This window comes from Hemiscyllium ocellatum, chromosome 8, assembly GCF_020745735.1.
Source record: "Hemiscyllium ocellatum isolate sHemOce1 chromosome 8, sHemOce1.pat.X.cur, whole genome shotgun sequence".
Taxonomy (NCBI): Eukaryota; Metazoa; Chordata; class Chondrichthyes; order Orectolobiformes; family Hemiscylliidae; genus Hemiscyllium; species Hemiscyllium ocellatum.
In genome coordinates this window covers 116472845-116486185 of record NC_083408.1, presented here as the reverse complement: position 1 = coordinate 116486185, position 13341 = coordinate 116472845, and the positions used below count along the sequence as shown (strand labels likewise).

General features: G+C 57.1%; 1 protein-coding gene across 2 annotated transcripts in view; it reads right to left on the bottom strand.

Annotated features, from left to right (window-relative positions):
* The window catches only part of esr2a (estrogen receptor 2a), a 165943-nt gene that overhangs the window by 68914 nt on the left and 83688 nt on the right, over nucleotides 1-13341 (bottom strand). For both annotated transcript variants that reach the window (XM_060829508.1, XM_060829509.1), the window contains exons 4-5: nucleotides 12957-13262; nucleotides 12337-12475 (exon numbers count right to left, since the gene is read on the bottom strand). In XM_060829508.1, coding sequence (XP_060685491.1) covers nucleotides 12337-12475; nucleotides 12957-13262 — 445 coding nt within the window. The remainder of the gene's footprint in view (nucleotides 1-12336; nucleotides 12476-12956; nucleotides 13263-13341) is intronic.

Genomic DNA, 13341 nt, shown 5'->3' with positions numbered 1-13341 from the left:
GCTCCACGTTGGTGCCCTCTATCCCTAACCCTGAGTGCGTTCACTGTTCAATGTGACACGTGACTCCAAACCTACAGCAATATGGGTGACTCTTAACCAAACCTCAGGGCAATTAGGGGCGGGCAGTAATTGCTGGCCTAGCCAGCGATGCCCTCATCCTGTGAGTGAATTAAAGAAAACTATTCGGAAGGTCAAGGGTGCCATGACCATCCCCTGGAGTATATAACTGTTTGGATTAGAACATAGAACAATACAGCGCAGTACAGGCCCTTCGGCCCTCGATGTTGCGCCGATCCAAGCCCACCTAACCTACACTAGCCCAATAACCTCCATATGCTTATCCAATGCCCGTTTAAATGACCATAAAGAGGGAGAGTCCACCACTGCTACTGGCAGGGCATTCCATGAACTCTCAACCCGCTGAGTAAAGAATCTACCCCTAACATCAGTCCTATACCTACCACCCCTTAATTTAAAACTGTGTCCCCTCGTAATATCTGACTCCATACATGGAAAAAGGTTCTCATGGTCAACCCTATCTAAACCCCTAATCATCTTGTACACCTCTATCAAGTCACCCCAAACCTTCTTTTCTCCAATGAAAACAGCCCCAAGTGCCTCAGCCTTTCCTCATATGATCTTCCTACCATGCCAGGCAACATCCTGGTAAACCTCCTCTGCACCCATTCCAGTGCCTCCACATCCTTCCTATAGTATGGCGACCAAAACTGCACGCAATACTCCAGATGAGGCCGCACCAGAGTCTTATACAACTGCAACATGACCTCAGGACTCCGGAACTCAATTCCTCTACCAATAAAGCCCAGTACACCATATGCCTTCTTCACAGCACTATTTACCTGGGTGGCAACTTTCAGAGATCTGTGTACATGGACACCAAGATCCCTCTGCTCATCCACACTACCAAGTAGCCTACCATTAGCCCAGTACCCCATCTTCTTGTTACTCTTAGGTTGTGGGTAACAGATCCAGCTGATAGAATTACACCCATTTTGTTTTCTTGTATCCTAATTAACCCTGTTCAGACACGTCCTGTCACACTTCCAGTACAGCTCAGAAGTGAATCCTGGACTACAAAATGTTTCCATATCATGACTAACCCTAATCCTAAACTCCACTGACCTGTGGGGCAGCACGGTGGCTCAGTGGTTAGCACTGCTGTCTCACAGCACCAGAGACCCGGGTTCAATTCCCACCTCGGGTGACTGACTGTGTGGAAGTTTGCATATTCTCCCCGTGTCTGCGGGGGTTTCCTCCCACAATGTGGGGGTTGCCGGCTGCTGGTTAAAAGCTTACAGCAGCTAAATAGAGAAAATATACTGATTTTATTCACTACAGAGAGAGAGACACACACAACCGACCAATCAGCTACAGGTTGCTGGCTGAATCTCCCTTCATTTACAGCTCCTGGCTCCAGCCCATCTAGAGTAACCTCCCCCACAGCTTGAACTAGCAGCTGTGTAAACAGCGCTGACAATGAGGGTCAGATAACAAGCTTTTAAAAATTACAACCATCCTTCCTACAGTCTCTGACTCTTTTCCCATTTTAATCCACAATTAAAATCCACTGCCCGCAGAGAGTCTGGAGTTAGGTGAGAGTGTGGACTGCAGATGCTGGAGATCAGAGTCGAGAGTGTGTTGCTGAAAAAGCACAGCAGGTCAGGCAGCATCCAAGGAGCAGGAGAATTGATGTTTCAGGCAGAAGCCCTTCATCAGGAATCTGGGGTTAGTCTAAATGAGCTGGGGTGGGGGGGCGGTGGCGCAGGGTTTTAGAGCTGAGGCCTGACTCCCACCTCCATGTACCACAGGACTGCCCCCTGCACGGTCCCCTCCAAGCCCCTCACAATCCTGACTTGGAAATATATCACCGTTCCTTCAGTGTTGTTGGGTCAGAATCCCGGAATTCCATCCCTAAGGGCAACTTCCAACACATGGACTGCATCGGTTCAAGACATCAGCTCACCCCCACCTTCTCAAGGGGGCAACTAGGGACGGACACAGCTAAGGACACCATGTCCCACAGGTGAATGAAAGAAATGGACTTGGAAGTTGGAGGTGATGGGGTTTGGGGGTGGGAAGGATGTGAGAAGGAACACTTTGAGAAATTGGGCAAGGGATTGTGTTAGACTGAGGTGGAGTAGGGTAGGGAAAGGATTTTGAGGACTGGAGGTTGAGGGTAGGGGAAGAGGGCTATCTGAGGGAGGGGATTGAGGGAGGGAGGAGGGGTTGAGTGTTGGTGATAGGCTACAGGGTGGATGTGGCGAGGGTGCAGTTGTGTCTTCATCTGTTCCCTCTCCTCCTGCCCAGGCTTGGGGAGGGTACCATCAGTCAATAATGACGCCTGAGATACTGAAGAAGGCACACAGCCGGTCAGAGGTCATTGGATCACACTCTAACATCCTGGGACTTGCCTGGTCAGGGAGTTGGTGGTGAATCACGGTGATGGGTCTCCAACTGATCTACACATGAGCTGAGGACATCAATAACAGACACAGCCAGCACCTTGCACCAAATGGGTTGGAATGCAATGGGCAGAGGGGTTTAGGGGAAGGGTTTCCCAAGCTGACATGATGGCTGCCTTTGCAACAGGGAGGTGGACCTACCTGGGCAATGAGTAGTGGTCTCCCTCAGGAGATTTACAATACTTACAATCATTTGTATCACACTGAATCATGAGGGAGACAGTTGCGAGACTAATACATAATAACGTGCCAAACAGACAAGAGTTTAAAACTCTTGACAGTAAAAGGATTTGATTATTTTCAGGTGGTCCCTTCCCCAGCTGCCAGTTACTGCGGCCAACAGCCCTGCAAACCATAAATAAATCATTCGAGGTTTCTGAAGCAAGCTGTGTCAGCTTATCCATCGATGTTTAAATTATGATGTTATATTGTTTAGTTCTCCTTTGATGAGCTTTTTTCTTTCTGTAAATGCCCATTGTCTCTTTATCTCTTTCTGTGTGCGTCTCTCTCTCCATCTCTGTCCCTTTCATGATCTCTCTCTCTCTTTCTGTGTGTCTCTGTTCCTCTCTCGCTCTCTGTCTTTCTCTCTCTGTGTCTCTCTGTCTCTCTCTCTTGATCTCTTTCTCCTTCTCTATCTCTGTGTTTCACTCTGTGTCTGTCTCCCTCTCTGTCTGTCTCTCTCCGCTCCCTCTGTCTGTCACTCTCTGTGTCTCCCTATCCTTCTCTATGTCTGTTTGTCTCTCTCTTTGTTTCACTCTCTGTTGGTCTGTCTCTCCCTCTCCCTCCCTCTGTCTGTCAATCTCTCTGTGTCTCCCTGTCTTTCTCTGTCTGACTGTCTCTCTCTCTCTCTCTGTCTCCCAATCTGTCTGAACTCTCTCTGTGTTTCACTCTGTATCTCTCTCCCTCTCTCTCTCTCACCCCCCCCCGCCCACTCTCTCTGTGTTTCACTCTCTGTGTCTCCCTATCCTTCTCTATGTCTCTTTGTCTCTCTCTCTTTGTCTCACTCTGTCTGTCTCTCCCTCTCCCTCTCTGCCTCAGGTCGATTCAGAACAATGGCTGCCTCGATCCCGGTTTCTCCCTGCCACCCTCACTGCCCCTCCACAAGGTACAGGCCCTGCCTGGGGGCCCGTCCCCAGGATCGGAGAGAGATAATGTGCCAGCCGAATAACCTGCTTAACGGGCCATGCCTGGTGTACAGGGGGAAGCAGGCCGACCCATCGCTATGGAAACGGGCCTTCAAGCGGCTCCTGGAAATGTACACAGGTCGATGCAAAAAAAAATTAATCACTGCTGAACAGAGGCAGGGAGAGAGAAAAAAACACCTGAACTTCTGGAGGTCGGTGACAGGAGAGTGTTTGTTCCTAATCTGGTGTCGGCCTGTGCAGATCCTCAAACTCCTGACTTCATTGTATAATGACAAGTTACAGAAAATGATTGAGACGCAGTTTGTTCATTCATTAACCACACAATGTCCTCAGCTCAGCAGATACACTCCTGATTACACCCAGCGCGGAGTTAATAAGGTTGTGGAATATTAAGATGGTTTCATTAAAATAAATAAAGGTTTCCTTTCCACCACAATTTGTCTTCCAAGTCAAACAGGATTTTAACGCCCAGGAGCTGAGCTGAGGCTGGCTTGCTTTATTGATTTCAAAATGAACAAATTGTTCCCTCAGCCAAGAAGTGGGAATCAGATTTTCAATCCTGTCCCACCTAGGAATGAGAAAAATGAGGCCTTTTGGAAGGCTTTGTGGAGAGGGGGAGAGAGAGAGAGTGAGTGAGTGAGTGAGGGAGGGAGAGAGAGAGTGTGAGTGAGGGAGAGAGAGTGAGGGAGGGTGAGAGAGAGTGTAATTGAGAGAGAGAGAGTGAGGGAGGAAGAGAGAGTGAGGGAGGGTGAGAGAGAGTGTAATTGAGAGAGAGAGAGTGAGGGAGGGAGAGAGAGTGAGGGAGGGTGAGAGAATGGGAAAGAGAGAGAGTGAGTGAGGGAGAGAGAGTGAGGGAGGGTGAGAGAATGGGAGAGAGAGAGTGTGAGTGAGTGAGGGAGAGAGAGAGTGTAATTGAGAGAGAGAGGGAGGGAGAGAGAGTGAGGGAGGGTGAGAGAATGGGAAAGAGAGAGAGTGAGTGAGAGAGAGAGAGTGAGGGAGGGTGAGAGAGAGTGTAATTGAGAGAGAGAGAGTGAGGGAGGAAGAGAGAGTGAGGGAGGGTGAGAGAGAGTGTAATTGAGAGAGAGAGAGTGAGGGAGGGAGAGAGAGTGAGGGAGGGTGAGAGAATGGGAAAGAGAGAGAGTGAGTGAGGGAGAGAGAGTGAGGGAGGGTGAGAGAATGGGAGAGAGAGAGTGTGAGTGAGGGAGAGAGAGTGAGGGAGGGTGAGAGAATGGGAGAGAAGAGAGTGAGTGAGGGAGGGAGAGAGAGTGAGGGAGGGTGAGAGAATGGGAGAGAGAGTGTGAGTGAGGGAGAGAGAGAGTGAGGGAGGGAGAGAGAGTGAGGGAGGGTGAGAGAATGGGAGAGAGAGAGTGTGAGTGAGGGAGAGAGAGAGTGTAGATTGAGAGAGAGAGGGAGGGAGGGAGAGAGAGTGAGGGAGGGTGAGAGAATGGGAAAGAGAGAGAGTGAGTGAGGGAGAGAGAGTGAGGGAGGGTGAGAGAATGGGAGAGAGAGAGTGTGAGTGAGGGAGAGAGAGAGTGTAATTGAGAGAGAGAGGGAGGGAGGGAGAGAGAGTGAGGGAGGGTGAGAGAATGGGAAAGAGAGAGAGTGAGTGAGGGAGAGAGAGTGAGGGAGGGAGAGAGAGTGAGGGAGGGAGAGAGAGGGAGATATGGAGAAACGAATTTTAGATAATAGAAGTATTATTTTTTGCAGATTTTGAACCAAGTAAATGCCAGAGGCAGAAAGCAGGATAATTACGGTTTGGGGTTAGCAGGAGGTGATGTGAAAAACTGACAGAAGGTTCCAAACAGACCGGGTTCATACAATATAGAGGAGGGATGGAGGCGCAGGAGAGGGAGCGAGATGGAGAAGGAGGAAATTTGTGGTGTTAATCTGATACAAGATGATTCAGATCCCTCCACAGACTCACCCCTCCCTATCTCTGTCACCACCTCCAGCTCCAACACACCCTCCCGATCACTGTCACCTTCTGAAGCACCACTGCCCCCCTGAGATGGACATGGTTATTACTCTAGTATCAGGAGTGTCGCAGAATGAGGGAGTACTGCACTGTCAGAGGGTCAGTGCTGAGGGAGTACCGCACTGTCAGAGGGTCAGTACTGAGGGAGTGCCGCACTGTCAGAGGGTCAGTGCTGAGGGAGTGTTACACTGTCGGAGGGTCAGTGCTGAAGGAGTGTCACACTGTCAGAGGGTCAGTGCTGAGGGAGTGCCACACTGTCAGAGGGTCAGTGCTGAGGGAGTGGGCACTGTCGGAGCATCAGTGCTGAGGGAGTGCCACACTGTCAGAGGGTCAGTACTGAGGGAGTGAGCACTATAGGAGGGTCAGTGCTGAGGGAGAGCCGCACTGTTGGAGGGTCAGTGCTGAGGGAATGGGCACTGTTGGGAGGGGTCAGTGCTGAGGGAGTGCCGCACTGCCGGAAGGTCAGTGCTGAGGGAGTGAGCACTATAGGAGGGTCAGTGCTGAGGGAGTGCCGCACTGTCAGAGGGTCAGTACTGAGGGAGTGCCGCACTGTCAGAGGGTCAGTACTGAGGGAGTGCCGTACTGTCAGAGGGTCAGTGCTGAGGGAGTGCTGCACTGTCGGAGGGTCAGTGCTGAGGGAGTGCCACACTGTCGGAGGGTCAGTACTGAGGGAGTGCCGTACTGTCAGAGGGTCAGTGCTGAGGGAGTGCTGCACTGTCGGAGGGTCAGTGCTGAGGGAGTGCCACACTGTCGGAGGGTCAGTGCTGAGGGAGTGTGCACTGTCGGAGCGTCAGTGCTGAGGGAGTGTGCACTGTCGGAGGGTCAGTGCTGAGGGAGTGTGCACTGTCGGAGGGTCAGTGCTGAGGGAGTGCTGCACTGTCGGAGCGTCAGTGCTGAGGGAGTGCCGCACTGTCGAAGGGTCAGTACTGAGGGAGTGGGCACAGTGGGAGGGTCAGTACCGAGGGAGTGCTGCACTGTCGGAGGGTCAGTGCTGAGGAAGTGCCGCACTGTCGGAGGGTCAGCGCTGAGGGAGTGGGCACTGTTGGGGGGGGTCAGTGCTGAGGGAGTGCCGCACTGTCGGAGGGTCAGTGCTGAGGGAGTGAGCACTATAGGAGGGTCAGTGCTGAGGGAGAGCCGCACTGTTGGAGGGTCAGTGCTGAGGGAATGGGCACTGTTGGGAGGGGTCAGTGCTGAGGGAGTGCCGCACTGCCGGAAGGTCAGTGCTGAGGGAGTGGGCACTATAGGAGGGTCAGTGCTGAGGGAGAGCCGCACTGTCGGAGGGTCAGCGCTGAGGGAGTGGGCACTGTTGGGGGGGGTCAGTGCTGAGGGAGTGCCGCACTGCCGGAGGGTCAGTGCTGAGGGAGTGGGCACTATAGGAGGGTCAGTGCTGAGGGAGAGCCGCACTGTTGGAGGGTCAGTGCTGAGGGAGTGCCGCACTGTCGGAGGGTCAGTGCTGAGGGAGAGCCGCACTGTTGGAGGGTCAGTGCTGAGGGAGTGGGCACTGTTGGGGGGGGTCAGTGCTGAGGGAGTGCCGCACTGCCGGAGGGTCAGTGCTGAGGGAGTGGGCACTATAGGAGGGTCAGTGCTGAGGGAGAGCCGCACTGTCGGAGGGTCAGCGCTGAGGGAGTGGGCACTGTTGGGGGGGGGTCAGTGCTGAGGGAGTGCCGCACTGCCGGAGGGTCAGTGCTGAGGGAGTGGGCACTATAGGAGGGTCAGTGCTGAGGGAGAGCCGCACTGTTGGAGGGTCAGCGCTGAGGGAGTGGGCACTGTTGGGGGGTGTCAGTGCTGAGGGAGTGCCGCACTGCCGGAGGGTCAGTGCTGAGGGAGTGGGCACTATAGGAGGGTCAGTGCTGAGGGAGAGCCACACTGTTGGAGGGTCAGAGCTGAGGGAGTGCCGCACTGTCGGAGGGTCAGTGCTGAGGGAGTGCTGCACTGTCGGAGGGTCAGTGCTGAGGAAGTGCCGCACTGTCATAGTGTCAGTGCTGAGGGAGTGCCGCACTGCCGGAGGGTCAGTGCTGAGGGAGTGGGCACTGTTGGAGGGTCAGTGCTGAGGGAGTGCTGCACTGTCGGAGCGTCAGTGCTGAGGGAGTGCTGCACTGTCGAAGGGTCAGTACTGAGGGAGTGGGCACAGTGGGAGGGTCAGTACCGAGGGAGTGCTGCACTGTCGGAGGGTCAGTGCTGAGGAAGTGCCGCACTGTCGGAGGGTCAGCGCTGAGGGAGTGGGCACTGTTGGGGGGGGTCAGTGCTGAGGGAGTGCCGCACTGTCGGAGGGTCAGTGCTGAGGGAGTGAGCACTATAGGAGGGTCAGTGCTGAGGGAGAGCCGCACTGTTGGAGGGTCAGTGCTGAGGGAATGGGCACTGTTGGGAGGGGTCAGTGCTGAGGGAGTGCCGCACTGCCGGAAGGTCAGTGCTGAGGGAGTGAGCACTATAGGAGGGTCAGTGCTGAGGGAGAGCCGCACTGTCGGAGGGTCAGCGCTGAGGGAGTGGGCACTGTTGGGGGGGGTCAGTGCTGAGGGAGTGCCGCACTGCCGGAGGGTCAGTGCTGAGGGAGTGGGCACTATAGGAGGGTCAGTGCTGAGGGAGAGCCGCACTGTTGGAGGGTCAGTGCTGAGGGAGTGCCGCACTGTCGGAGGGTCAGTGCTGAGGGAGAGCCGCACTGTTGGAGGGTCAGTGCTGAGGGAGTGGGCACTGTTGGGGGGGGTCAGTGCTGAGGGAGTGCCGCACTGCCGGAGGGTCAGTGCTGAGGGAGTGAGCACTATAGGAGGGTCAGTGCTGAGGGAGAGCCGCACTGTCGGAGGGTCAGCGCTGAGGGAGTGGGCACTGTTGGGGGGGGGTCAGTGCTGAGGGAGTGAGCACTATAGGAGGGTCAGTGCTGAGGGAGAGCCGCACTGCCGGAGGGTCAGTGCTGAGGGAGTGGGCACTATAGGAGGGTCAGTGCTGAGGGAGAGCCGCACTGTTGGAGGGTCAGCGCTGAGGGAGTGGGCACTGTTGGGGGGGGTCAGTGCTGAGGGAGTGCCGCACTGCCGGAGGGTCAGTGCTGAGGGAGTGGGCACTATAGGAGGGTCAGTGCTGAGGGAGAGCCGCACTGTTGGAGGGTCAGAGCTGAGGGAGTGCCGCACTGTCGGAGGGTCAGTGCTGAGGGAGTGCTGCACTGTCGGAGGGTCAGTGCTGAGGAAGTGCCGCACTGTCATAGTGTCAGTGCTGAGGGAGTGCCGCACTGCCGGAGGGTCAGTGCTGAGGGAATGGGCACTGTTGGGAGGGGTCAGTGCTGAGGGAGTGCCGCACTGCCGGAAGGTCAGTGCTGAGGGAGTGAGCACTATAGGAGGGTCAGTGCTGAGGGAGAGCCGCACTGTCGGAGGGTCAGCGCTGAGGGAGTGGGCACTGTTGGGGGGGGTCAGTGCTGAGGGAGTGCCGCACTGCCGGAGGGTCAGTGCTGAGGGAGTGGGCACTATAGGAGGGTCAGTGCTGAGGGAGAGCCGCACTGTTGGAGGGTCAGTGCTGAGGGAGTGCCGCACTGTCGGAGGGTCAGTGCTGAGGGAGAGCCGCACTGTTGGAGGGTCAGTGCTGAGGGAGTGGGCACTGTTGGGGGGGGTCAGTGCTGAGGGAGTGCCGCACTGCCGGAGGGTCAGTGCTGAGGGAGTGGGCACTATAGGAGGGTCAGTGCTGAGGGAGAGCCGCACTGTCGGAGGGTCAGCGCTGAGGGAGTGGGCACTGTTGGGGGGGGGTCAGTGCTGAGGGAGTGCCGCACTGCCGGAGGGTCAGTGCTGAGGGAGTGGGCACTATAGGAGGGTCAGTGCTGAGGGAGAGCCGCACTGTTGGAGGGTCAGCGCTGAGGGAGTGGGCACTGTTGGGGGGGGTCAGTGCTGAGGGAGTGCCGCACTGCCGGAGGGTCAGTGCTGAGGGAGTGGGCACTATAGGAGTGTCAGTGCTGAGGGAGAGCCGCACTGTTGGAGGGTCAGAGCTGAGGGAGTGCCGCACTGTCGGAGGGTCAGTGCTGAGGGAGTGCTGCACTGTCGGAGGGTCAGTGCTGAGGAAGTGCCGCACTGTCATAGTGTCAGTGCTGAGGGAGTGCCGCACTGCCGGAGGGTCAGTGCTGAGGGAGTGGGCACTGTTGGAGGGTCAGTGCTGAGGGAGTGCTGCACTGTCGGAGCGTCAGTGCTGAGGGAGTGCCGCACTGTCGAAGGGTCAGTACTGAGGGAGTGGGCACAGTGGGAGGGTCAGTACCGAGGGAGTGCTGCACTGTCGGAGGGTCAGTGCTGAGGAAGTGCCGCACTGTCGGAGGGTCAGCGCTGAGGGAGTGGGCACTGTTGGGGGGGGTCAGTGCTGAGGGAGTGCCGCACTGTCGGAGGGTCAGTGCTGAGGGAGTGAGCACTATAGGAGGGTCAGTGCTGAGGGAGAGCCGCACTGTTGGAGGGTCAGTGCTGAGGGAATGGGCACTGTTGGGAGGGGTCAGTGCTGAGGGAGTGCCGCACTGCCGGAAGGTCAGTGCTGAGGGAGTGAGCACTATAGGAGGGTCAGTGCTGAGGGAGAGCCGCACTGTCGGAGGGTCAGCGCTGAGGGAGTGGGCACTGTTGGGGGGGGTCAGTGCTGAGGGAGTGCCGCACTGCCGGAGGGTCAGTGCTGAGGGAGTGGGCACTATAGGAGGGTCAGTGCTGAGGGAGAGCCGCACTGTTGGAGGGTCAGTGCTGAGGGAGTGCCGCACTGTCGGAGGGTCAGTGCTGAGGGAGAGCCGCACTGTTGGAGGGTCAGTGCTGAGGGAGTGGGCACTGTTGGGGGGGGTCAGTGCTGAGGGAGTGCCGCACTGCCGGAGGGTCAGTGCTGAGGGAGTGAGCACTATAGGAGGGTCAGTGCTGAGGGAGAGCCGCACTGTCGGAGGGTCAGCGCTGAGGGAGTGGGCACTGTTGGGGGGGGGTCAGTGCTGAGGGAGTGCCGCACTGTCGGAGGGTCAGTGCTGAGGGAGTGAGCACTATAGGAGGGTCAGTGCTGAGGGAGAGCCGCACTGTTGGAGGGTCAGTGCTGAGGGAATGGGCACTGTTGGGAGGGGTCAGTGCTGAGGGAGTGCCGCACTGCCGGAAGGTCAGTGCTGAGGGAGTGAGCACTATAGGAGGGTCAGTGCTGAGGGAGAGCCGCACTGTCGGAGGGTCAGCGCTGAGGGAGTGGGCACTGTTGGGGGGGGTCAGTGCTGAGGGAGTGCCGCACTGCCGGAGGGTCAGTGCTGAGGGAGTGGGCACTATAGGAGGGTCAGTGCTGAGGGAGAGCCGCACTGTTGGAGGGTCAGTGCTGAGGGAGTGCCGCACTGTCGGAGGGTCAGTGCTGAGGGAGAGCCGCACTGTTGGAGGGTCAGTGCTGAGGGAGTGGGCACTGTTGGGGGGGGTCAGTGCTGAGGGAGTGCCGCACTGCCGGAGGGTCAGTGCTGAGGGAGTGAGCACTATAGGAGGGTCAGTGCTGAGGGAGAGCCGCACTGTCGGAGGGTCAGCGCTGAGGGAGTGGGCACTGTTGGGGGGGGGTCAGTGCTGAGGGAGTGCCGCACTGCCGGAGGGTCAGTGCTGAGGGAGTGGGCACTATAGGAGGGTCAGTGCTGAGGGAGAGCCGCACTGTTGGAGGGTCAGCGCTGAGGGAGTGGGCACTGTTGGGGGGGGTCAGTGCTGAGGGAGTGCCGCACTGCCGGAGGGTCAGTGCTGAGGGAGTGCTGCACTGTCGGAGGGTCAGTGCTGAGGAAGTGCCGCACTGTCATAGTGTCAGTGCTGAGGGAGTGCCGCACTGCCGGAGGGTCAGTGCTGAGGGAGTGGGCACTGTTGGAGGGTCAGTGCTGAGGGAGAGCCGCACTGTTGGACGGTCAGTGCTGAGGGAGTGCCGCACTGTCGGAGGGTCAGTGCTGAGGGAGTGCTGCACTGTCGGAGGGTCAGCGCTGAGGGAGTGGGCACTGTTGGGGGGGGTCAGTGCTGAGGGAGTGCCGCACTGTCGGAGGGTCAGTGCTGAGGAAGTGCCGCACTGCTGGAGGGTCAGTGCTGAGGGAGTGGGCACTATAGGAGGGTCAGTGCTGAGGGAGAGCTGCACTGTTGGAGGGTCAGTGCTGAGGGAGTGCTGCACTGTCGGAGGGTCAGTGCTGAGGGAGTGCCGCACTGTCGGAGGGTCAGTGCTGAGGGAGTGGGCACTGTTGGAGGGTCAGTGCTGAGGGAGTGCCGCACTGTCGGAGGGTCAGTGCTGAGGGAGTGCCGCACTGTTGGAGGGTCAGTGCTGAGGCAGTGGGCACTGTCAGAGGGTCAGTGCTGAGGGAGTGTCACACTGTCGGAGGGTCAGTGCTGAGGGAGTGTCGCACTGTGAGAGGGTCAGTGCTGAGGGAGTGCCGCACTGTCAGAGGGTCAGTGCTGAGGGAGTGCCGCACTGTCAGAGGGTCAGTGCTGAGGGAGTGTCGCACTGTCAGAGGGTCAGTGCTGAGGGAGTGCCGCACTGTCAGAGGGTCAGTGCTGAGGGAGTGTCGCACTGTCAGAGGGTCAGTGCTGAGGGAGTGCCGCACTGTTGGAGGGTCAGTGCTGAGGGAGTGCCGCACTGTCAGAGGGTCAGTACTTAGTCACATCACTTTCGGGACACGGCACCTAACACCTCCCTTTACAAATCAGAGAAGTTCAGGTCCCGAAGCCCTGAGGGGATCTGGACAGGTCCAGAACAGTGTCCAGCTTGTTCATGTCCACAGGGCACGGTGTGGGTTTGGAAGCAGAGAGCCGACACTTACCGGTCCAGGATGAGGTCGGGGGCAAACAGCAGCTTTCCGGGATATTCAATCGACCTCCACATTAAGCCGACCATGAGCACCTCCAACCAGCAACACTCCAGCAACTGGACCTGGTCATGGAGATCCAACTCAAGGAAACCTACACACAACCAGATCACATCACACTGCAGCTCTGTGCCAGGACACAGCCAATACACACACACACACACACACCAGCTCCCTCTACACTGTCCCCCGATCCCAGGAAGGGACAGCACGGGGTTAGATACAGAGTAAAGCTCCCTCTACATCTCCCCAATCAAACACTCCCAGGGAAAGGGACAGCATGGGGTTAGATACAGAGTAAAGCTCCCTCTACACTGTCCCCCAATCCCAGGACAGGGACAGCATGGGGTTAGATACAGAGTAAAGCTCGCTCTACACTGTCCCCCATCAAACACTCCCAGGACCGGGACAGCACGGGGTTAGATACAGAGTAAAGCTCCCTCTACACTGTCCCCCGATCCCAGGGACAGGGACAGCACGGGGTTAGATACAGAGTAAAGCTCCCTCTACACTGTCCCCCGATCCCAGGGACAGGGACAGCACGGGGGGTGGGTATCTTTCTGGTGAACATTTACCTGGAACTTTCTTTGCCCACGCGATCATGTGCACCAGCTCCCTGTCGGCCAGGTTGGTCAGTGACATCATCATGGAGGCCTCAGTGTAGGGTTTGTTGGGTTGTTTCAGTGAGTAGACGTTGGGAGGTTCTGCCTCTAACAGGGAGCTCAGCAGCTTCTCTGGGCCTAGTTGCCCCAGACATGGCGCAGCGATGTTGGTCAGCTCACTTTCCACTCGCCTCTTCCCCCTGCCCCCGGGCTGGCTCTGAGGACTGGCAATGCGGCTCTGCTTGTTCAAACGGTAACTACAACGGTCTCTCCGTGTATCTGTCAGAGAGAGAGAGAGAGAGTGAGAGAGAGTGAGGCAGAGACCCTGGGAAGGGAAGGCAGAGAGTGTCCTGTTCCT